At 45.4% G+C, this 24,404-nt stretch overlaps 2 protein-coding genes across 4 annotated transcripts; both read right to left on the bottom strand.

Annotated features, from left to right (window-relative positions):
* Positions 1-403: 403 nt before the first annotated feature.
* On the bottom strand, positions 404-3,622 carry Fbxo39 (F-box protein 39). The gene is made up of 3 exons (XM_015505967.1): positions 2,597-3,622; positions 1,146-1,322; positions 404-532 (listed from the first exon to the last, which is right to left on the bottom strand). The coding sequence occupies exons 1-3, from the start codon at positions 3,620-3,622 to the stop codon at positions 404-406; spliced, it is 1,332 nt and encodes a 443-aa protein (XP_015361453.1).
* Positions 3,623-7,695: 4,073 nt separating this feature from the next.
* Positions 7,696-22,654, bottom strand: Xaf1 (XIAP associated factor 1). 3 transcript variants are annotated; one of them, XM_015505972.2, is made up of 8 exons: positions 22,549-22,616; positions 21,047-21,139; positions 20,738-20,873; positions 19,537-19,732; positions 18,246-18,331; positions 10,344-10,685; positions 7,943-8,010; positions 7,696-7,851 (listed from the first exon to the last, which is right to left on the bottom strand). In XM_015505972.2, the coding sequence occupies exons 3-7, from the start codon at positions 20,768-20,770 to the stop codon at positions 7,954-7,956; spliced, it is 714 nt and encodes a 237-aa protein (XP_015361458.1). In that variant the 5' UTR covers positions 20,771-20,873; positions 21,047-21,139; positions 22,549-22,616; the 3' UTR covers positions 7,696-7,851; positions 7,943-7,953. The 3 variants fall into 3 exon arrangements, with proteins under 3 accessions (XP_015361458.1, XP_015361457.1, XP_015361460.1); XM_015505971.2 differs by lacking the exon at positions 21,047-21,139 and having other exon boundaries at positions 22,549-22,654; XM_015505974.2 differs by lacking the exons at positions 10,344-10,685; positions 21,047-21,139 and having other exon boundaries at positions 22,549-22,654.
* Between the last annotated feature and the right edge of the window lie 1,750 nt (positions 22,655-24,404).

Genomic DNA, 24,404 nt, shown 5'->3' with positions numbered 1-24,404 from the left:
TTTTTGCTTACTGGCTGGTCACACACCTTTTTAGGAGCACTGGTAGCGTCTCCTAGTAGGAAGCTACTTCTGGTGACTTTCGTGTGTGTGTGTGTGTGTGTGTGTGTGTGTGTGTGTGTGTTTCCCCCTCTGTGGCTGAATGAGGGTGTCAAAAAGCAAAAAAAACCAAAATGATAAAAAGAGAAATTACTCCTGGATAGTTGGTAAAGATAGCACTTTAAAGTCACCTAGGGCCTTCACATCCCCAGCAGTCCCAGCCTTTGCTGGGCTGTTCATGATGGTGTGGGATTGGCAAAAAGGAGAGGAAAGAAGGTTGGAGGTGGGGTGCCACAAGCGTAGTTCTCTGAGAACTGGATTTTCAAGTTCAGAGTGCTCCTAGCTTTCTTCTTCCGGACAGTGCTCTTCACATCATGGGATAAGCGATGACAAAATAATTTAGCTCTGAATCGATCAGCTTTCTGTACTTCCTGTAAATTTCCCGGAGGGTCCTGTCTTCTTCATTTGTCTTGTATCTGTTTGTATAAATTCTCACCTGGACCAACAGAGAAATGCACCCCCCACACACACACAGTGACCACATCATTCAGGACCTAACAATTAATCCAAAGGATCTGACAGAATTAGGAAAAGTTTAAACTAGCTACAGTCATCCCTTGGTATCTATAAGGGATTGTTTCCAGGACTCCCCCCTGTTCAGATACCAAATCCATGGATGCTCAAGTCCCTTTTATAAAATGGCATAGTATTTGAATATAACCTATGTGCATCCTCCTGTATACTTTGAATCACCTGGAGATGACTTATAATACCTAAGGCAACGTAAATGTTATGTAAATAGTTGTTATACTGCATTGTTTAGGGAATAGCAATAAGAAAAAGAGTCTGTATATCTTCAGGACAGACCCAGCATTTTTCCCCAAATATTTTCTATCTGTAGTCAGTTGAATGCACAGATGTGGAACCCATGGATACTGAGGCCTGAGTGTAATATGGAAGGGAGCTCTCTGTGAAACTGTTCGATTCAGGTGTGATGACTGCCCCCTGCCCAGCCGTCACTTCATCTCTGACCTGCATCTCAGAGCAGAATCACCATGTCCAGACACCAAGGGTGTCCAGACACCAGAGAACCAATTGGGGGCTCTTACCTTGAGGGTGCGCAGGGCACACTGCCCCTCCTCTTGGCTCTTCAGAATTCGCTCTACAAATCTAACATCGAGGAAAGCCCAGATTTTAAAGTAAAACAGTTTTCTGCAGTTTAGAATGAGAAGGTGCAGCTCTTCTTCCAGTGACTCATGGTTGTTGTTGAACTCAAAAGTTAATTTCTGGAAAAGTACCAAAGAGGGGAGTGTGTGGGCAGGGTTGCTGGGACTGGCTGGGTCATTCTACCTTATCTGCAAGGCCCAGCTTTGGGCCTGATGATAGCTGGAGTGGTTTGCAAGCTTTTTAGATAAGGGACACTAGATATTTAATTCTCAAAGGAAGAGATTTGAGAATAAGTGTGATTGCATGCAAATTTGAAAAACTTGGAATGTGGAGGCAAGTGCATTTGGAATCCAGAGACCAAAGTGCTGACCTCAGCCCTGGGATGGACTTGCTGGGTGATAGTGGGCAGGCTGCCAAACTTCAGGTTTTTTCTGTAGCTCTGAGAAATCATAGTGATGTCTGCCCTGCACGCCTCAGGGTTATGTGGACATCAAATGAGCTATTAGCATCTTCATCCATGCTCATAATGTTATTTATAGTTATTCATGTCAATTGTTACAACCACTGGGAGGCCTTTAGGAGGGACAAAAATGATTTTATATATGGGGGGAAAATGCAAGATTAGAGAATAGCCCAGAACCTCCAAGCTCTTCAGTGGACTAAACTGAATTTAGCTTTTAGGTTAGTTTGGTTCTCTCCCAACCCATCTTTCCAAGTAGCAGGCACTTCTGTAATCCAATAGGTCCCTGCAGAGCACCGACCACAGGAGCCACAGGGACTCTGTGTTCTGCTGTGGCCTGGTAGGAAGGTGGAAGAGGCTGACCACCTGTCACTTGGAAGGCTCCTCCTAACTCTGACTTCACAGCTCTGAGCTAAGGATATAGAGGATTTTCTTGGTTAACAACCAACCAGAAAATTCCTGTATTTCAGGAAAAGCTCAAACCAGCTACAGTCATCCTTTGGTATCTATAAAGGATTGCTTCCAGGACTCCCCCTGTTCAGATACCAAAATCCATGGATGCTCAAGTCCGTTTTATAAAATGGCATAGTATTTGAATATAACCTATGTGCATCCTCCTGTATACTTTAAATCACCTGGAGATGACTTATAATACCTAAGAACAACGTAAATGTTATGTAAATAGTTGTTATTCTGCATTGTTTAGGGAATAGCAATAAGAAAAGAGTCTGTGATGAGCAGCAGTCTTTGTCATCTGCTGTGGTATTGGGGACACGGGGGAAGTTGGTCTGGCAAACATTTCCTAGACCCTCAATTTGAGATGTGTGGGAGCTGAGCTAAGAACGGGCAGCAGAGGGCTTTCCTCTGGGAAAGCCAGTCACCTGAATGACAGTCGCTCTTCTCAAGCCTTCCTGAGTCTCACTTCCCACTTACCTGCAGAGTGTGCCGGAAGGTGGGGAGGAGGTCCATCAGAGTGGGCCGCATGGACCAGTCTGGATCACTGAAATAGCAGCTTCTCAGACTGATGCTCCTGACCGGGATCTCCTGCAGGAGGATCCGGGCCAAGCGCTCGTACTTCATGACCCGCTCAAAGAAGAAGTTCACCTTCAGGTTGCTGGCCTGTCTGGCCAGCTTGGCCCAGGACATGCCCCAGACGACTTGGCCATGGGGATCATGAATATGGCATTTGATGTTCATGGTCCAGAGGGTGCTGGCGTTGTTCTCACCCAAGTTCTCGAGCAGCTCATCGGAGATACAGTTGTAGTTGAGCGTCAGTGACACCAGGTTGTGGAACGTGGCCATGGTCTTGTTGAACTGGGGGCTGCTATAGACGGCCAGGTGATGGCTGAAGTAATCCTCAATGTTGAGTTCCGAGGCGATGCTCTCGTTCCGCAGGTAGCTCAGGGAGTTGAGGACATGGCAGCCTTGCTCCACTGTGAGCCTGGCCCCTTTCAGGCTGAGGTAGTCCAGGTGTTTGCCCATTTTCTTCAGGAAGAAGCTCAGGCTCTTGATGAGAGAGCTCCTGATGCTGTTCCTCCAGACCAGACGGTCCAGTTCCAAGTGCTGAATGGAAAGAGACTTCAGGCGGTTGTTACTCTTGCCCAGGCACGAGAGAAGACCTCGCATGGTGACCTGAAACTTCTTAGTCAAGACAGCATTGTAAGGATTCAGGAATTTGATCTCCAGGTGTTCCAGATAACGGCCAAATTTCTTAACATACCAAAGTGCTGACTCAAATTCGGATGCATGTACCCGGGAAGGTCTCCCGCTGAAGGTGATGGTCCTGTATCGCCAGAGGTCAGCTGAATACATCATCTGGTTCCACTTCCTGCAGACCAGGGCTGCCCTGGACCTGTCCCTGTCTCCCAGCCACCAGAAGACACGTCGCAGGCATACATCGGGCAGGGTGGCCCAGCAACTCTGGTCTTGAGGCTGGATGGGTTCACTTTCTTCATCCATCAAAGAACCCAGATGTGTTGTGCAGCTGCGTGGTAAGCAGGGCTTCCAAAAATGAGGAAAGACAAGCAATTGTTTTCTGTGGGGAGTACAAAGGAAGAGCCATTACCTGCCCAGCAGAAGTTAAACTCAGTTGAACCAACTTTCTCTGTGGTCCTCTGTGTGCTATATTAGGCATGGTACCAGCTGAGGGGGGTTCAGATTCACCTCATGACACAACCCACACCTGTAAGGATTGCACAGTCTATCCAGGGACGAGGATCGGTCCTCAATTTCACCACAATGCAAGAAGTGAAAAGGTCCAGGCATAGTCACTGTAGACCAAGAGTCTACCATTTATTGTCTCTGGGCAGGGAGGAAGTAGAGAGGGCTGCTCAGAGAAAGTGACATAGGTGACATGGTTTTGAAGGTCAGATCTGCAAGGCAGATCCACTTGGCCTGGTGGTGGTGGTGGAAGTACTGATACATTCCAGGCAGAGGGGACGATAAATATGTGAGAGGCCACAGGGCTGTGAATGCATAGGATGTGTTCACCTTCAGGGAAGTAAAATATTGGACATGTGGCAAAGGTGCTAGATCCAGTAGGACCTACAGGAGGTCCTGCATGGAGGGGGCCTAAAGACTGTGTCCAAGAGGCCAGGTTTCCTGTTGTTCCTTCTCCCTGAGTGTTTGGAATTCTGACATGGTCTGCCTGCTTCTCTGGATGCGAGCCTCTGTGTGCTCTGAGCTGCATTGCTGATGTACATTCAAGAGGTAGAGCAGCAGAACAGTGGTGGAGAACCTCAGCTAAGGTCAGGGAGCACTATGAAGAGGAAGGGTCATCTGTGTGGAGGTGATGTGGTCAGTCTCGGGTGTAGAATGGACATACTGGGGGAGTAGAGGAAGGATGGTCGTGGGAAATCCAGGCACTGCGGTGGAAACTGGGTCTGTGAGGGCCTTAGAGGACATGATTTGACAACTGGTGTTTCTGATTTGGCTGTTGGATTGCAGGTGGTGCCACCAGCCAACCTTGGGAGTCCCGCTGACCCCATGGGGGGTCTCCCTGTCCTGCCTGATACAAAGAATCTGCTGAAGTTTTCACAAGTTTTTTTCTTTCAAAGTTTCTCCTGCTCAAAACTTCCTTTATTTTCCTTGCTTCTCCCAACCCCCTACCCCCGTACGTCCAGGTTCAAGCTTTTATTGGCTACTCTATCAAGGAAGCCTAAGATTGTTGGTCCCAGCTCATAAAATCATAGCACTGGAAATAGACCTGAGAATTGGTTTCAGGTGCATGCTGGAGCCTAGAGAGGTAAAGGATCTTGCCTGAGTGCACACAGCAAGTGAGTAACAGGACCCCAGAACTAGAACCTGGGCTTTCTGACTCTTTTCTCTTGAACTTTTTTTCTTACCTCTATTTTTTGGGGGCCTCAAATGCAAAGGGGAAAATTATATTTTTCTTAATGTGGGATAGACATTGTTTGTGTGCACGAGACACCACTTTGGTTTTACTTATTCATTTATTCCCTTTAGCTCTTTATCTCATTCCATCACTCTCTTCTGTACATGGTAGACAACTAATCCAGTATGTTTGATGTGCCCCTTTTTGTATGTGTGTTTGACAGGTGTGTGTTTAATGTCTGTAAGATTCCTTCCGTGGCTCTGTGTATATTTCACCCATTGCATCCTGCTGAACAGGACCCATGGTGGTCTACCTGTCTTTGTCCCATCCTCTGTTTCCCATGATGGGCCCAGGTCTCCTCCTGCTCCCATCAACACCACAGACAATGAGCATCCTCTAGCAAGTGCTATGTGGGCCTTCCTGGTGACCTTCTCTTTTATTATTCCTCCTCCATCAAGTTCCCTTCCTACCCACTGAACAGTTTGGCCCCTGCCTGCAGCAGGCCCTCCCCCTCATTCAGATCTGGACAGACTTCCAAGAAGGATTTAATAGTAGCCTGCTGTCACCCGTGACCCCAGGCTCTAGCCGGTTCCCAGAGTCCCTGCCTGCATGTTCAGCATGCTCCCTTCTCTGTTCCTTCTTACCAGTGTGCATCACTGTGTATGATCTGTGTCCTTGTCTTTCTCTCCTAAGGGATCCACACTGCTTGGGACTAGGGCCATCCCCAGTCTTCTACCGAGTAAGTATGTAAACATTTAACAAATGAAAAATTTGGGATGTCTCTTCAATCACTTGTAAGCTACTCAAGGTTGGGGAACCTCTGCAGGCCATACTATGGATCAAGACATTGAAAAGGTGTGCCCCCAAATCTAAACCAATTCAAAAGCCAAACTGAAGGGGTGGAGGTGTCACTCAGGGGTACAGTACTTGCCTTGCATGTGTGAAGCCCTAAGTTGCATCTCTAACACTGCAAAATCAAACAAACAAAAACAAAACAAAGCTAACCCCCTCTCCTCCTCAAAGTCAAAAGTGGGAAGAACCATAGATATTTAAACAGTCGGGGTGTGGGTAGAAGAATATGTTTGGTGGAACTGGAGAAGTTTTTTTGAGGAACCCCCAATCAAATATGATGACTGAGAGAACCCTAGACCCTCATCACAAGTGAGGCAGTGTAGCTTCGTGGGTTGGGCTGGCCTGTTGATTCCTTCTGTGTTACCTTAATTTCTTTGTGCCTCAGTCTCTGCATCTGTAAATAGGGTAATGGTACCTTTCTCCTAGTGTTGGGAGTATTATATGAGCTGAGTTAGGGAAAGTGACAGAAGAGCGCTTAGAACATTGGAAACCCTACCCAAACGTTGGCTGCCATTAGGAAGTAGGAGGGGACCAAGATACTTCTGCCCCATCCTCTTCAGAAAGAGATGAATCCATCCACTTTACAAATGGAGAAATAGAAGGTAAGACCTTGGATTCCAACCCAAGCTGGGACTCCAAGCTGGGCTCAATCTACCATATCACACAGCCAGTCAGGAAACCTAAGGATGTCCTATCCATCGGGCGATGCAGGGTGGCTGGGGAAACTCCCAAGGACGTCCAGGAGGAGGCGGGCGAGGAAGGCAGCCCGCCCCTCGCGCTCCAGACCTCTGGGCGTCCCTCCGCCACCCCGCCTGCGCCTCCCGGAGGGACTTGGCAGCCTGCAACCCGCGCCCCCTCGCCAGTTACCCACTTGCTGCGCCCCGCTCCGGCTGTGCCCGGTTTGGGCTGCAGGGATGGCGAGTGCCTGCCTGCTTTACCCACGCCGCTGCTGCTCGGACGCCAACTCTGAGCACCCGGGGTCCGCACCCTGCCATCGCCCAGGTAAATAAATGTCCATCTCCGGGTCGCCTTTGTGACGCCCCGCCCGCCCGCACGGCCCTGCTCAGCACCACAGGTCTCAGGGGCTCACACTTGGAGTCGCCAAGTCCGTTGATGGTGTGTAGAGGGCATCGAACAACCCACGCTGACTGCCCAGGAGAGGACCCTACCGGCGCTTGGAGGCAGGGGGCTCGCGTGGCACTCGGGGTAAACATGGTCAGGCACTCTACCCTTCCATGCAAGGAAGAGGTTCTGTTGGGAAATTGGGGCGCAGTCCACAACCTGTCGGTCCTGACCTAGCCTCTGGGTCCCTCCAAGCCTCTGGAGATCCAGCTTTTGCGCCTCTCTTTAGGAAGTCGCTGTTGCAGGCTTTACCCTGGGGCTCTCCTTTCTTCTCTTTGGACAAGGCCCCCCAAGAAAGGCCTGAGGCAAATCTGAACATTTGCTAGAGAGCCGCCCCACCTTTTCAATCCCTCCGGCCTCCTCCTATCCAGGATGTGGTTTTCCTAACCACCCACCTTCCTTGGCCCTTCCCTACTCCAGCCAGGGAGCTGGTGCCCAAAGAGACCTCCCCAATGTCCAATGACCCCCCGGCAAGAAAATTGAGTGTACTGTCTGTCCCCAGGTAGGCTGCATCTCCCTTCCTTCCCTACCCAAAGTCTTCAAAGCTGCTCCTGTCACTTGACCCTTGAGCCTCATTTCTCCCTCTACTGCTTACTTTCTTTCCTCTTCTTTTCCCCCTCCTCGCCACCACCCCCCGCCCCCCTCGCCCCCCCTCCCTCCTGGCTCCTGCCATCTCTTGCCCTGGAAAACCAGCGAGAAATTCCAAAGAAGGTGAACAAGAAGGTTCCGGGAAGGACATTTTTATTCTTCAGGGCAAAGCTGAGGTCTCTTAGACATGGGCCAGCTGTTGAGTCCAGATGACTAATCAGAATGCTCAGCCAGAAGAACTGGAATCCTTTTTCTTCTTGGTCATTTGTATCCCTTGGGTAAACCTATGTCTCTGTTCAAAAGAAGAAATATGGTTAACATGCAAAGCTTTTCTTCTAAAGCCTAAAGAATAAAATTGATCTCTTTTCATAAATTCTTAGTACCTTTTCTAAATCTAGCTGGACTTTCTCACTTGTTTTCCTTTCCATGAAGCTAACCGCAGGCATTTCTCCTAAAAAAAAAAAATGGATATAAAAAAGTTCAATATGTTCCCAGTGGCAAGAGCTGGTTTCTGAAATGTCTCTGAATATTGCTGTCCCCTGTTCCTGAGCATGAGCTCCAAGATAAAGATGGGGTGGGATGGCATAGAAGAGGCCCCACTGAGCCAGGAGGGGATCAGGAGATTCTAGGAGAGTGTTAAAAGAGGCTGGTGATCATGGGGAAGGAGCAGAAGAGAGACTCTCATGCAAGGACTCCTATGTAGCCATTGAAAACAATAAGCCACATTGTTTGACTCAAAGGGATTTGACTTGGGTATTGCTGGATCATAATATTAAGATGCAAGGAAATGTGTATAATAGTGCTCCAAATGTACATGTTTGCATATGATTATATAACAAGATTATCCAATATAACATAGGATGGATACGCAGTTAAATTTTAATTTCAGAGAAACCAAGAATCATTTCATGGGGGCATACGTATATTTAAAAATGCTTTGTTTCTATGAAATCCAAATTTGATTATCATCTGGTAATTTCATTTGCTCAATCTGGCAATCCTATTGTATAAGAATGGAGAGGGGTTGGGGATTTAGCTCAGTAGCAGAGTGCTCGCCTAGTGCAAGGCCCTCAGCCCTGAGTTCGTTCCTCAGCCCTGAAGGAAAAGAAAAAAAAAAAAAGGAATGGAGAAAAGAGAAATAGCCCTAATAGCACCCCCAGTAAATATGAATTAGTTCATTTTTAAAAAATCATTGCATATATTGATGATAAAGAAGTTAGAAGAAAAGATTTAGATCTACCTTTGTGTAGAGAGTATGTGACATATATTAAATGGAAAAGGCAAATGACTATATAAAACTAATATGTGAATATAATGAATATATAAAACTAATATGTGGGGAAACCTAAACAATTCAAGCCATGCATATGTTTGTCAGGGTTTGTGTGAAAAAAAAGATAAAGCTTTGAAAAAGGACACCCACAAGGCTGTTGAAATCTCAGGGCATAGGAGTGGGGAAGGGTAAGAGTGGGGAATGATTAATTACCTTTGATTCCATACTCTTTAATATGATATTATATCAGCTAGTTTCAACAAAAATCTAGTACTTTGTATTTTAAATAATATCAAACAAACAAACCAGTCCAGAGCTTAAGAACATAAATTTTAGAGCTATATATGTGAGGATTATGGACTGGGTTCTGGCACTTTATAATTGCACAATCCTGGGAAAGGTAGTCTACCTTTCTGTTCAGTTTTCTCACCTGTAAAATGAAGATAAAATACCTGTTTTTATTGTTTACAATGAAGATTAACTCAGCCACTCGACCAGCACGCTAGCTTCATAATAGAGGTTCGAAGCATAGAAATTAACTAATGAGTTTAAATTAAATTGACATGGCTCTCAGTTACCTTTTTTGCTCAGCTCAGAGATGGCTCCTCCTAGCTCCTGCCTCCAGCCACCTAATGCGGTATGGAGGTTAACACGAGAGGCAGAGAGAGAGAGGGGCGGGGGAGGGAGAGAGGGAGAGGGAGAGGGAGAGGGAGAGAGGAGGAGAGAGGAGAGAGGAGAGAGGAGAGAGGAGAGAGGAGAGGAGAGAGGAGAGGAGGAGAGGAGAGAGGAGAGGAGGAGAGGAGAGGAGAGGAGGGAGAGGAGAGGAGGAGGAGGAGGAGAGGAGGAGGAGGAGGAAAAAGAGAGGAGNTTTTTTTTTTTTTTTTTTTTTTTTTTTTTTTGGTGGGGAGAGGACTGGAGCTTGAACTTGGGGCACTCAACCACTGAGCTACATCCCCAGTCCTATTTTTAATATTTTATTTACAAACAGGGTCTCACTGAGTTGCCTAGCACCTCCTTTTTGCTGAGGATGGTTCTGAACTCTTGATTCTGCTGCCTCAGCCTCCTGAGCTGCTGGGATTTCAGGCGTGTATCACCACGGCTGGCTTAAAGCAATCGTGACCTGCTGGAGGCAAACCACCAACTGACTTAGAATCTGGAGCAAGACACGTTTGCTCTCTGACCCTTCTGCACCATTCCAGGCCCATGTCTCCCTCAATGATCTACACCTTCAGGAAGAGAGAGACTGGCTATCCTTGGTTTCACTCCAGTTTTAGAGCATTTTGCCATGTGTTGGTGCTGGGCTAGGAGCTGGGGACTCAAGAGATCTGGTTCTACTTTCTAAGGTGATCCAGTATCTAGGAGGTAACACAAATAAACCTTGGGCACACAGAGAAGTTAGGGAAAGGCCCGTTCAGTTGCAACACTGCGTAGCATCCTGCAAGTCTTGGACTTCTGTAAGATACTATCCAAATGGTTCACTGCCATGTAAGGAGAGAAGAGAGGCTGCTTACCTGATGTTGACATAGGGTGGGAAGGGGAAGTAGGATACCACACTGAGAACATCTCCTTAAAATGTCATAGGCTGCCTCATCTTCTGTAAGAAAGGCAGTCTTTGGCTTGTGCTCAGCCTTCAAAGGCAGGTTCATGGTTCTGTTTTTGTTTCTCTGTGCTTTCTGTGTTGAATTTTCAGAAAAACGAGGAAATTTGTTTCTATATTTTGTCTTTGGACGAACATCTCTCTCAGCGGTGGATGTTTGATTTCCAGCAGGCTCACTTGGAAGGGACAGAGGAAGAATTTTTGGCTTTCCAGATGGATGATGTTTCCCAGACTCTGAGACTGAATAACACTTACCCTGCAATTGTGAGTAATATTTCAAATTAAAAAGTGACCTCATTGGTTGAACAGTATAGTTGATTAGATTATCTGAAAACTTTCTACAAGAAGCACCTACATAGGATGGATGAAATATGACAGATATTCAATTGAAATTCATAGTTGACTTTTAAGTGAGAGAGAGAAAACCGAGTTCCAGGAATGAAGGTCTGAATGGTTGCTGTGGTTTGAAGAGGTCCCCTCCAAAATCCACATATGGCCAGTGTGATAGTATTAAGAAGCAGGGCCTCTAAGAGGTCATTAGATCATAGGAGCTGGAGACTCAGAGATCTGGCTCTCCCTACAGTTGCCCGGCACTGTGGTGCATGCCCATTGATGGAATTAAGGACTTTATGAAAGCAGCTTCATGCAGCATTTGAATTAACTCGCTCTTCCACCTTCTGCTACAGGAGGATGAAGCAAGAATACCCTCACCAGAAACCAAATGCTAATACCTTGATCTTGGATTTCTAACTTTCAGAATTGTGAGAATTAAATTTCGGTTCTGTATAAATTACCTTGTCTGTGGTATTCTGTTACAGCAGCACAAATAGACCATGACACGGGTTAAGCAAATGAGCAGACACTTGGTTTTGGGAGGAGATGTGCGGTCAATCTTGTAAGTAGGGGCTTGGATGAGAGAAATGTCCCATTCACATAAGGTGGGAAAATGGAAGTAACAATCCCCTCTCCCTGTCCAATGTTGGGACTCTTAAAGGCTAAATTATGGTATCTAAGAGAAAAGAATCAGCTAATTAAAAAAGGAAAGTGGTAGAGAGCTTTCCTATTTTGGGCAGAGTTTGAATGTGGAGAAGCAAAAAACAAACAAACAAACAAACAAAATATGTGTCCCTGCAAACTCAAAATCACAGGCCCATACCATTGCAGTGCTTAGGGTTCAGATTTATATTAGCCTCATTTTTGGAGAAAACATAAGCAGAAAAAATTAACATAAAATTGGGAAGTAATCACACAATACCTCTGGAAGGTACATAACCTCAAAATAGATCATAAAGGATTCTCACAAGTAGAGATCCACCAAATAGAAACTCACAGTTCAAATTTACAAATACTTGTGGGAACAATCCACCTTGAGTAAATCAAAACAAATAGTAGTGTTAATATCCAAGAAATTCAGATAATAGAATTATATCTAGCTAAACTATCATTCAGAAATTCAGGGGGAAAAAGCTCATTTTCAGGCAATTAAAAATTTACTACTCACAGGTTCTTGCTGAAAGGACTACTGATACATACATCAAGGCAGAGAGGAAACCATGGCAAGAAGGAAAACTTGTGATCCAAGAAAGAATGTGAGCAAAGAGAAGGGTAAACTTGTGAGTATAACCAAATAGGCATGAATTGCATATCGTAACAATAATGCTAATGACTAAAGAGGAGTAGTATGAAAACAAAGCAGATCAGAATTATGGAAACATTTTCATATAAAATAGGATTAAGGGGTTTGAGTTAGCATATTTTCAAATCCATATACGTTTGTAAAGAGTTGAGATAAAGATTCACTGTGGACTTTATTAAGTTTTCATATTTAAATGTTATTAATATTTCTATTATTAAAATAATAGAAAGAAAATGCAAAATTGCCAAATCAATAGAAAAGAAGAAAAATAAGAAAATAAACTTGCTGCATGTAACAGAAGGCAGGGGAGGGAAAAGCAGCTGAAGTAGTAATGAATAAGTGTGGTAAATGGAAGGCTTCTCAAAAGATGTTGAAAAGAACTACTGTCAGTATGGCAGTATGTAAAAATGTGGATGTATAACTGATGTGATTCTGCAATCTGTATACGGGGTAAAAATGGGAGTTCATAACCCACTTGAATCAAATGTATGAAATATGATATGTCAAGAGCTATGTAATGTTTTGAACAACTAATAATAAAAAAAAGAAAAAAAAATAACTACTGTCAATATCATTAGATGTAATAAAGGCACCATGGTTAAGTGAAAAAAACATGACCATATTTAAAAATGTATCTTTAAATGGTGAAATAGCAAGATATCTTGAATTTGCTTTGAAATATTTCAGGAAAAAATGAAAGAAAAAATAAAAATACAAAAAGAATGGAAAAAGTAAATATGGAAAACTTTTAATTATTGTATCTCAGGGATGAATACATAGGTTTTCTTTGTATTAGCTTTCTACTTTCATTTAAAAAAATTTTATAGTTATAATTGCCTTTATTTTATTTGCTTATTTTCATATGGTGCTGAGAATTGAACCCAGTGCCTCATGCCTCAAGCTCTCTGCCACTGAGCTATAGCCCCAGCCCTCTACTTTCATTTTATTTGAATGTTTTTATAATAATTTTCTTAAAAATTAAGAAGATTGATTCTATTGTCATTAGGGGTAAAAAATTTATTCCCTCGCTTTCTTTCTCAAGAGACAATTGGAGAATATATCTATCAAATAAGTAATAAACCAAGAAAAAAAAGGAAGACCTGACCTGAGATTTGAAGAAAAGAATTCTAACTTTGGAAAAAGTGGAAGAAATTCCCAGGATGAGCTAGGGAATAACATGCTCCCAACATGAAATCAATAGAATACCTGGTGTGTTTAATTAAACTGAGGGGAAAATTTCTGATCTGGTAGAATCTTTTAAGGATGATTTAGTGATAGGTAACTAGAAAGTGAAACAAATGAAAAAAATGAAGCAACTACTAACTTCATGGGAAACAAAGAGTTGTATAAAAAAGTAAATCTGATCATATGGCAAATCATTTATAATGTTTACATGGTCAGAGTAATGTAATATTCAGTACTGATTTAACCAGAATGAATGAAGTCAATAAATTGAGGGGAGGGAATGAAGAAACTTGAATGAAACCTGTATTCCTAAATCCTAATAAGTCAGTAGATAATATCTAAAATTGAAAAAAAAAATCAGTAAAAGAAAGTGCTTTAGAAATATGGAGGTTGCCGGGGACTGTGGTGCATGCCTGTAATTCCAGCAATTCGGGAGGCTGAGGCAGGATGATCAAGTTCAGCCAGCCTCAGCAACTTAATAAGGCCCTAAGCAACTTAGCAAGACCCTGTCTCTAAATAAAATATGAAAAGGGCTGGGGATGTTGCTCAGTGGGTAAGTGCCCCTGGGTTCAATCCCTGGGACCAAAAAAAAAAAGAAAAGAAAAGAAAGAAATATAATATGCAGGTAATTTATCATAGGAAATAGCGAAAAGAGAAAAATAAGAGTATTTGTATCTATGAAGCCATTAATATGAAAGGAAGCGGTGGGGACTTTATTTTAATTTTAACTGAGACTATAGGAGGCAATTAATAAGGGCCATAATAAATAATTAAACTAGATAATAAATTAGAAGTTGATAGATACTATGAAAAATACAGAGGAAGGTGAGGGGTGGTGGGCATGTGATGGGGAGGGGTTGCAATTTTAAATGGGTTGTCAAGGGATGCTCCTTGTGAAGGTGTCATTTGAGCAAAGACTTGAGGTGGCTCTTTGAATATGGCAGGGAGTGGGGTGACGGGGTGACTTTCAGGCAGAGGAAACAGCCAGGGAAAATGCTCTAAGGCACCGTGTGCTCAGGAAAACCACCAGGAGGCCAGCGGGCTGGGAAATGAGATGGAGAGGTGATGAGGAGGAAAGAGAGGCGCAGAAGACGCAGGGCCCAGAGGCCCTTGTTCAGATTTCGACTGTGTGAAATGGGGGCGGGAACGGTACAGAATGTTGAGCAGAGGAATGAAATTATTGTATTTTTAAAGGCTCGTGTTGACTGCGTGGTGAGAACACACTGCAGTGGGCAAGGTGGGTGGTAGGGAGCCCAATGAGGAGGCGACAGCAGCAATTCGGGGTTGGAGGTGACGGTGGCTGGCACCAGGGTACCCACACTGATGGAAGGATGGCAGTCAAGGATGCACCTGAAATTGTGGCCTGAGCAGTTGGAAGGATAGAGTTGCCATCGCAGGAGATGGGCAAAGCAGTGGCGGAGAGGATGCCATTTCGGATGTGTTATGATTAAGCTGCCTGCCCAGCATTCAAGCATCGATGCCTGAATCGGCAAGGATACCTGAATCTGGAGTTTAGGGTAAAAAGTTGAGACTGAGATATAAATTTAGGAGTGTCGGTTTACATAAGGCATTAAGAAAAAAAAAAAAGGAGATTAGATGAAATGACTGAGGCAGCAGGTGTAGGAATAATAGAGACCAGAGACCACAATGGTGCTCCAAGTGCGGAAGGAAGTTCCTGTCCCTCCCAAAGCTGAAGCCAAAGCAAAGGCTCCCCAAGGCAGTGCTGAAAGGTGGAAGGTGGCCACACACACACACACACACACACACACACACACACACACTTGCCCATCATCCCACCTTCTGCCCTAGGCCCTGTGACTCCCAAGTCCACCCAGATATCCTTCAAACAGCACCGCTGGGAAAGATCAGCTCCACCCCTCTGCCATCAAGCTGCACCTGACCACTGGGTCTGCCATAAAGAAGGTACGATGACAGCACACTTGGGTTTTTCGTGGGTGTCAAGACCAAAAAGCATCTGAACATACTTTAAAGAGGCTCTCATATATCGATGTGGCCAAGGTCAACACCCTGACCAGACCTGGTGGAGATAGAAGGCATGATTAACTGGCTCCTGATTATGATGCTTTAGATGTTGCAAAAAAAAAAAAAAATTAGGATCAGCTAAACCGAGTCCTGCTGGTTAATTTCAATTACACATATTTTCACCATAAAAAAGGAGATAAGAGACTGAGCTCTGCCCTGTCCGCATTTATTAGGAGGTTAGAGGGGGTGTCTAGTGGAAACCAGAAGAGTGGAGTCCCCTGGAAGCCAAGAAAAATGAATTGAGGAAGAGGGAGGGATGAGCTGGGGTGTTAAAAGCTCATTATATTTTTTAATTTTAATATTTATTTATTTATTTTTAGTTTGTCGGCGGACACAACGTCTTTGTTTGTATGTGGTGCTGAGGATCAAACCCGGGCCTTATGCATGCCAGGCGAGCGCGCTACCGCTTGAGCCACATCCCCAGCCCTAAAAGCTCATTATTAATTGATGACTAAGAAATGAGAATTAGATTTAGCCAGGCAAAGGTCATTGATGATTTTGAGAAGAGCACTTTTGGTAGAGTTGGAGGAAGTAGTGGGTTCAAAAGCCGGTATGGAGTGTTTGTGAGAACATAGACAGTGAGTTCAAATATTTTGCTACCAAGGGAAACAGAGATAATATGATGGCTCTCTGGCAGGAAATGGATGAAGAGAAGTATTTTTTGTTTTTCTGGTTTTGGGTCGTTACTATTAAAGTTAAGGACAGAACCATGAAACTACCTAGTGTACACTATATCAGTCCCCAGTTCTCAAAATAAATAAATAAATAAAAGATGCCTTCCATGTAAGGTCAGACAGAATACCATGGGTAGAAGTGTTACTATCACCTCTTTAAACATTCATAACAAATGTTTGAACATATCGGGGAGAACTGTTTTGAGATTTTGTCGTTGCTTGCATGTACAGCACATTTAACCTCTCCTGTTGCAGAAGAAAGAACTGCTCTAATGGGGTAGCAGTGACCTTGTGCAGGCAAGAAGGAAGGATGTGGTGCATCAGGAAGGGATAAGTGTTTGACAGGAGCACAGAAAGCCCTTCTATGATAGTGGATGGGAAGGCAGCGGATGTGAATATAGATGCTGGTAAGGAGGGGGCTCTGGTGTTGAGTGGTTGTGGCTGTCCTCTTTTCATGAACAAGTAGATAAATCTTTGTCCCCATTTTCCACAAAATAAGAAAGAAGCTCAGGGAGGGTGCACAGAGTAAGTTGCAGATGCTTTAGATGTTGCCAAAAAAATTAGGATCAGCTAAACCGAGTCCCGTAAAACTCAAAAGAGTTTCTGACCACAAACAAATCCAGTCCCATGGTTACTATAGCTCCCCCCACCTTCAAACAAATATGTAGGTGTCCTTGGTTACAGGTTGGAGCATTTTGAAGGGGAGTAATCATCTTCACTCTTTTTTTAAAATTTTTTTTTTAGTTGTAGATGGACACAATACCTTTATTTTGTTATTTTTTAATGTGGTGCCGAGGATCGAACCCAGTGCCTCACACATGCTAGGCAAGCGCTCTACCACTGAGCCACATCCCTAGCGATCAACTTCACTCTTATGTTGGTGCATAACAAGTATCTGATCAAACAAACAAACAAACAAAAAACACAGGCAACTTAGAGATAAATATCAGTATTAAGGTAACTTATAGGTGATTTTGATGTGCAGCTAAGGCTGATCATCACTTGGCTGAGGCAGCAATTCTCAAACTTGAAACACCCAGGAAATCTTGTCATATTCTTTTAAAAATTTTTTTCCTATAGTTGTAGATGGATAGCATGCCTTTATTTATTTGTGTATTTTTTTTTTTATGCCGTGCTAAGGATCGAACCCAGTGTCTCATATGTGCTAAGCAAGTGTTCTGCCACTGAGCTACAGCCCCAGCCCTTACCCTGCATATTCTGATTTAGCATTTCTAGAGAAGGGGACTGAGAGTCTGTCTTTCTAACCAACTTCTGGGTGATGCTGAGGTTGATGGTCCATAGACCTGCAGTTTAAAAAGCAAGGAGCCAAAGGCAGAAGGAACCCAAGCATTCTTGTCTGGCAACAGATTGGATAAACATAAGGCAGCATGACTATAAAAAGATCCTAAAGGAGGGCTGGGGATATAGCTAGTTGGGAGAGCGCTTGCCTTGCATGCACAAGACCCTGGGTTTGATCCCCAGCACCAAAAAACAAAAAACAAAACAAAACAAAAAAAGATCATAAAAGGAATAAAGTGCCCATACGTGTCAAAGCTACAACATGGATGAGTCTTGAAAACGTTATGCTAACTGAAGGAAGCCAGTCACAGAGGACCACAGAGGATTTGACTAATATAAAATGTCCACAGAACCTGGGAAAAGGAATGAATGGGGAGTAGCTGCCAGTGGGCACAGGGTTTCTTTTTGGGGTGATGAAAATGCCCTGGAATTAGAGAGTGGTGATGGCCACATAACACTGTGAAAGTCAAATATGTCACTAATGGTGAATTTCATGTGTATCTTACTATAGTGATAAAAAAAGCAAAAAGATGTCATTAGTTCTGATATTCTATAAGTTCTACAATATCAGGGTTTAGAAAGGTAAACAGCTCTCTGTCTAAAGAGGAGTTGAGGTCTTTGGAGAGAAGTTGTGGTGACTTTTCTGTCTTGTACAAAAGAAGGGAACAACTTGGCACAGCAATGCACTAACAAGGCACTGAGGGCCCTGCAGGTCCTGAAAGTTGTAGAGGGTCAGAGGTGATCAGAAATATCAGGGGAGGTCATGGGTACTCCTTGAAGGTCAATTATGTATGCTAAATTCACTGAAAGGAATTCACTAAAGTCCTTTTTGGAACCAAGCAAAAAATAAATATGGGAACCTTTAATATATGTGCTATGACAAATTGGGCCAGAATCTGCTCTTTCACGTCACATTTTTTTTTTTTAAGAATATGAATTAGCTATTGGCATCGTGATAAAACGACTAATTGCTACTCACCCTATGGACGATGTACTCATTTTCTGAATACTTTTGGTTGCAATAAACACGGTGGATCTTCCTTTCAGGAGCTGAAATTCTCTTCTCTGAATAAGCACAGAAACAACACCACAAATGATCGCCCTTGACAATGGTTAGCCCAGCTCTCCCCTGACTGCCTGCATGGCATGTACCTGTGAGCATGAACTGCCCCCAGGCCGGCCCCATCGTTAAGTCTCCTGTGTTGCCAGCATCCTCAGCCACACAGGGATGTGGCCACATTGTGCACTCAGGGCAGCATGCCACCCTGGGGAAGAGACATTTAGCAGGGCTGGGTTTTTAAGGAGATAAGGGGAGCCATTACCACAGGGGCCACACCTGTCTAACTACTCTCTCCTTCTACTCATTTCCAAGATCTGTGATCCAGCTAGATGTTGACTGTACACATCATTAGGTTGAAGCCATGTTGTGTGGAACTTGTGTTGATGAAGTTGTGGTGCAGGTTGTGTTGGTTGTGTGGAAGCCCAGGCACACTGGAATGAAGGAAGCATGCATGGACCTCTCGCCGTCCAGTTTTCATTGGTTAATTTTGACTCTGGGTAGAGATTTATCATCTAAGGGGTTTACCAGGAGAGATTTATCATCTAAGGGGTTTTAGGCTTTCTCCACCCCCATGTTACCACACTGTGGTAACAAAAACATCGGCCACATTGAGAGCTGTGTCCTCAACACACCTTCACAAAGAATTAATTGAATTGGGCCAAGAGAACAGAAGGTGATACCAAGTGGCCAACACACAGGCCTGATGAAGTTTAGGAGCTACAGATAGCTCCCGTCTGGCCATTGCAGATGGTGGAAAGAACTAGATTTTGTATCAGGAAACATGAGTGTCCAGTCTTATTTCTGCTTTGAGAAAGCCCTGCTTCATTCTTAGATTTCTCATTTATAAAAGGATTCAGGAGGGGGTCTCACTAGGCAAAAATTGTGTGGAGAAGTTCAAAGAGACCCCCCCCCCCATTTTGATGACTCTCCATGACTTCCTGACTCCTATGTGTGGTTCTCAGCCCCTGCCCCCATCCCGCCCAGGCCTCTTGGTCTTCCTGGACCAGTCATTTAAAGACCTCGGCAGACACACAAGAAGACCCCTCTAGAGCCTGGTGCAGAACTAGAATAGCAGATGAACTGAGGTACACACAAGGAACACCCTTCTCCTCTGCACCATGGAGGACATCCAGTCCCTTGCATCCTGCCCAGGAGAGGCTCTGATCCTTGAGGCTTCCTGCTTCCTCCCCAGGCTTTCCCTGATGCTCACCTTTTCCAAGCTGAGCCTGTCTACCCGGACAGACTTCTTGGTGCTGGGCTAGCACTTGAAGCCTGATGAACTGGCCACAGTGTAGGCAGCACTCTGTCTGCTTGTCACAGCGGGACTCGTGGATCTGCAGCTCCTTCAGGGACCCCGTCAGCTCACAGAACTTGCACTTGATGGAGTCTTGCTGGCGTTCCTCGGTCTGTGGGAGGCAGCAGGAAGGGTATGATCATTGGCCTCTTGGACAGAAGACAGGTCAAGAACCCGAACCCATCTCCCTAGGGAACTGAAGCCAATCAGAGAAGGCGAGGGCAAGGGCCAGAGTACAGGACAGTCTTCGAGGAATCTGAACTCTCTTGGACCCCTGGACCTACAGAAAACCCTCCTATCCAACATCTGAGGATGGGGGGAATGTGTTTTCCTGAGGGGGGCTGGTTCTTCATTGCTCTCTGAACCCACTTGGGTGAGAAGGCAATGTTTAGAGGGAATTTATGACTAGCTGCTTCTCCCTTTTGCTCTCCTTCTCCCATGTTGGACTGCTTGACTGTAGAGGAGGAATCGCACCTGACTCTTACTGCATGCAATTCCAGCAAGAGCTTCTGTACTTTACTGACACATCTCACACCTGATTTAAACAGAGAAAGAATGAGAGAGAGAGAGAGAGAGAGAGAGAGAGAGAGAGAGAGACTTCACCCCACACTCCCAGCCTTCCCCACATCCACCTTGGTGCTTGGTGTTTCTAGAAGGTGGGGATCAGGTGTGGCTACCTCACTCCTTCTAGCACCTAGCCCAGGGTTCAAGAAGCATTTGCTGGACGAGTTTGAGCTGAAACAGATGCCCAAGCCTGAGGACTTCCAGACAGACAGACAGGGGGCCCCAAGACGGACTGACATAAAAAAGCAGGAAAGAAGAAGCGATGCTTGTCTGCCCTCCTTTCTTGCTTTCCCTGGTTAGGAATCTTGAAAGAATATTTAAGCTTCCCTGAAACAGGAACCCCTGGTCTTGGCCAGACCCATGAACCTGTAGGGAAAGAATCTGAGAAAGAGAAACTGCAGGCAGAGTCACTCTAGTGTGAGAAAGACAGGGTCATATTCCTTTTTATACATAGGGGCTAAACAGGGGCTGAACAGCTTGCCCACAGGGACCAGGGAGGACTGGACTCTGGCCCCCAAGCCCTAGGTTCCCATCCCTCCTGCCACCTGCTTACCTGCTGGTGCTCATTTTCAAAATGCTCCTTCATCTTCGACTGTGGGACAGGCTCCTCACACTCTGGGCAAAGGACCAGGAACCGCAGGCAGTGGGCCTCGTGGAGGGTGAAGTGGGCAGAGGCCACACTTCTTCTGCTGTGGGAGCCAGGGGGGAGAAAAACAGGCTTATTGTCATGGTATAGAACACAGAGCTTATTTTCTACCCAGGGCCAGCTCCTCAGAGTCCATCAGCACTGAAAATATGATGGCGTTGACCCTACCTGCCCTGCCTTCCCCAATGTTGGTCCAGAATCAGAACAATGCAGCACCTCGTAATAAGTCTAAGGACGATTTACAAAGTTCCTCCAGTGCTGGACCCAGCAGGTGCGAAGAAGCAGGAGGCAGGGATTGCAAGGGGAAACCTTTGGGCGGGGGGGGATAGATAAATTCATTTCCTGGATCGTGGAATGGTTTCATGGGTAATGAACATACATCCCAAGTGGTACTTTAGAGACATCCAGTTTATAGGTCAATTATACATCAGTAAAGCTGTAATCAAAATAAGTAACAAATATTTAATTCTTTCAAAGCTTTTTCCTCATTTTCTGGTGCCTCTGCTAATTCAAGCCAGTTACCCTGCCAGTCCCAGGCTTCCTGCAAGGATGACGACAACTGAGAATCTCCAATGTGAGAGTGATCCATGTCTCTGAGAGGCCACCCACCTGTTCCCTGCTAGAGAGGTCACAAAACCCTTCTCAGAAACCTCAATGAATCAAGGCTTCTGAGCCTCCCACTTCCTGGGCAGTTAGTTTTTCCAACAATCTTTGTCACTCTCTCAGCTCAGCTATTTTGGACATTCTGGGTCAGGCCTGTCCCAACTGGGCTACTCATACGTGTCAGAACTTAGGTCCTAACTTGGAGTTCTGATAATATGATCTTCACACCAAACTGTGAAAGAAGGGGGCCCATGGAGATTCCCACCCCCCCCCCCCTGACCATTCCCACCCTCGTTTCCATCAATTCTTGCTGGCAGCTTGGGAGGAAGAAAACTATAGAGACTGTAGCCCTACAGGTTCAGATGTCCAGAGAAGAGCCTGTCTAAGTCCCTAGCATGTGGGACTGGGCCAAGAGTGACCATCAAATCTCACTGCTCTTGGTTAGAACAAGCTGCCTGGTCAGAGGCACGTAAGTGGCTTTACCTCCCCTTTCTCCTGTTCCCCACTCTCTACTCTGCCTGTTCCTGTTCCCTGAGATCTTCCTAAGCTTGTTCCGAGGACCAGAGATCTAGAAAGGTCTGGTTGGAGCAAAGCTCTCTGGGGATGTTCCACCCTGGTTCCTGCCGCTGGTAGAGAGCGTTGAGAGTGAGGCTCTTCCACGGGCCAGCTGCCACTCACAGAGAGGTGTGGGCCTGGTACCTGCTCAGCTCGCTCTCAAGGTGATGGTGGAAATGGTCCCTGGGAATCTCCGTGGGTCCCTTTCCTCCCTAAATTGGTGTGGAGGCCACATTATCCGAACTCCAAGTCAGTTTCTAAGTTCCAAGTATGAGTAGCTCAGTCAGGACAATTCTGCTGCATGTTTCACTCCAAGCCTGATCCAGAAAGTCTGAACTAGCTGATCTGAGGGAGGGTACTGAAGCTCAAGTACTGCTGACTACCCTATCCAGAGATCCACAGGGTTTCAACATCCCAACCCCAGGGGATCCCAGTCCCCACCCTCCTGCCCTCCTGGGCGTTTGAATGCAAAGATCACATTGTGTCCTCCTCACTTCAAAAACAGCCTTCTCTGGTCTGACCCTCACTAGTGGTCTCTGCTAGAGAAAGTGCCTTCTTACCAGTTCCCGCACACTTGGAAGTCTCCCTCCATGTTCTGCTCCCTGGACTTTCTCTATTGAGTTTCGTTTCTCAAGGATGAGAAAACAAAACCGAAAGTGTTACAACAGCCCAGCCCACAACCCCAGGGAGGGAGGGGAATCTCTGAATTCGGAACCCAGACACTCCCAGGAAGCCTCTCTGCAGCCCCTGCCAGTTCCCTGGACCTATGCTGTCCCCCTGTGCTGCTGTCACAGGCTGTTTCTACAACCTCAAGAGCAGGAGTCAGAGGCCAGACGTCCCCACATGCTTTGCTCCCTCTGGGTCTCCATCCCCTTTCCCTGCCATTGACTTCCCACTCCTACCCCTTCTCTTGCTCTTCTGTGGTCCTTCCTCTGCAGGGAAGAGATGGCTTTTCATGCTGAACTCCAGGGCTGCTCTCTGAAGAAGCTAATCCTGGACCGTCTGCACCCTGCTCTTGTGCCAGTCAGTCATGACTTTGAAAATGGGGTCGGTGGCAGCTATCCCCACTCCCCGGCTTATACCCAAAGGACTTTAAACAGCATATTACAGGGACACAGCCACATCAATGTTTATAGCAGCACAATTCACAATAGCTAAACTGTGGAGCCAACCTAGATGCCTTTCAATAGATGAATGGAAACTTTGGTATATATATATATACACAATGGAACTTTACTCAGCATTAAAAGAGAATAAAATAATGGCATTTGCAGGTAAATGGATGGAGTTGGAGAATATAATGCTAACTGAGCAAGCCAATCCCCAAAAAACAAAGGCCGAGTGTTTTCTTTGATATGAGGATGCAGACGCATAGGTAGGATGCATGCGATTGGGGAAGAGCATGGGAGGAGTGGAGGAACTTTAGATAGGGCAAAGGTGAAGGAGGGGAAGGGCGGGGATATGGGGGTAGGAATGACAGTGGAATAAGTGAGACATCATTACCCTAAGTACATGTAAAGACACGAATGGTGTGGAAATACAACCACTGACGTGAAAAATTGTGCTCTACATGTGTAATATGAAATGAATTGCATTCTGCCACCATGTATAACAAATTAGAATAAATAAATAATAAAAAAGAAAAATGCAAACTAAGAATAAAATTGAAGAAAAAGAAAAAGAAAATGGGGTCGGTGGAAGAAATTTGGATGCAGAGTGCTGTGCCGGGTTTCTGTTCTCATGACTAAAAGGCTCAGGGGTCACTCTAGTTAAACTGGGCTAACTGGGCTGCATGAAATAACCACACAAGAGACACAAATACCTTTTTCTTTGGGGTTGCTGTGACGGCTCCTCTGACCTTAACGGTCTGCAGAAAGAGAGAGAGACTGCGAGAGCTCGTGCTGACCCCTTTTATTGAGGAGAAGCTATTCAAATGAGGCAAGGGGTCAGGTTTCAGGGGGCTGAGTCTATCTTCATGATGTCCACTGTCAGCAGGTTGACTGACACCTGGGTAGGCCACACCCAAGGGCACAGTAAGAGGAGGGGACACACACAAGGCACTTCCATGGAAGATTCTCTCCTAAACAGGGCAAGGGGTTATATTACAAAGGAACAGGTGAGCATAGCTTCACCCATGGGGCTGTAGCAAGACACACCCATTTCTGTGACTGAGCGCCTCAGCACCCAGCTGGGGAGTGTAACTCAGTCACTCGTAAGGTTGGCCTCCCACAGTCCTGTGTTCCCAGACTATAGGCTTTGGATCACATCGTGGAAATGGAGTCACATATACCATTTGGCAGGTTGGTGGCCAGGGGAAAGTGCCTATCTCCCTGAACTTTCCCCACCGGCACCCGCCCCAGTGCTGGGGATCCAACCTGGGGCTTTGCATGCTAGCCTAGTACTCTGCTATTGAGCT

This window comes from Marmota marmota, unplaced genomic scaffold, assembly GCF_001458135.2.
Source record: "Marmota marmota marmota unplaced genomic scaffold, marMar, whole genome shotgun sequence".
In the NCBI taxonomy this organism is placed as follows: domain Eukaryota; kingdom Metazoa; phylum Chordata; class Mammalia; order Rodentia; family Sciuridae; genus Marmota; species Marmota marmota.
This window is presented reverse-complemented; position numbering and strand designations above follow the sequence as displayed.

What these genes read in the sequence shown, in the direction of transcription:
- Fbxo39 (XM_015505967.1), bottom strand. Translation starts at nt 3,622, where the DNA reads ATGGATGAAGAAAGTGAACCCATCCAGCCTCAAGACCAGAGTTGCTGG. An exon ending in CCTTCCGGCACACTCTGCAG is followed by an intron (nt 1,323 to 2,596) that starts GTAAGTGGGAAG and finishes GTACTTTTCCAG; the next exon opens with AAATTAACTTTTGAGTTCAA. An exon ending in GTGCCCTGCGCACCCTCAAG is followed by an intron (nt 533 to 1,145) that starts GTAAGAGCCCCC and finishes CTGTTGGTCCAG; the next exon opens with GTGAGAATTTATACAAACAG.
- Xaf1 (XM_015505971.2), bottom strand. Translation starts at nt 22,580, where the DNA reads ATGGAGGGAGACTTCCAAGTGTGCGGGAACTG. An exon ending in TTCCAAGTGTGCGGGAACTG is followed by an intron (nt 20,874 to 22,548) that starts GTAAGAAGGCAC and finishes TGGCTCCCACAG; the next exon opens with CAGAAGAAGTGTGGCCTCTG. An exon ending in ACAGGCTCAGCTTGGAAAAG is followed by an intron (nt 18,332 to 19,536) that starts GTGAGCATCAGG and finishes GTGCTTATTCAG; the next exon opens with AGAAGAGAATTTCAGCTCCT.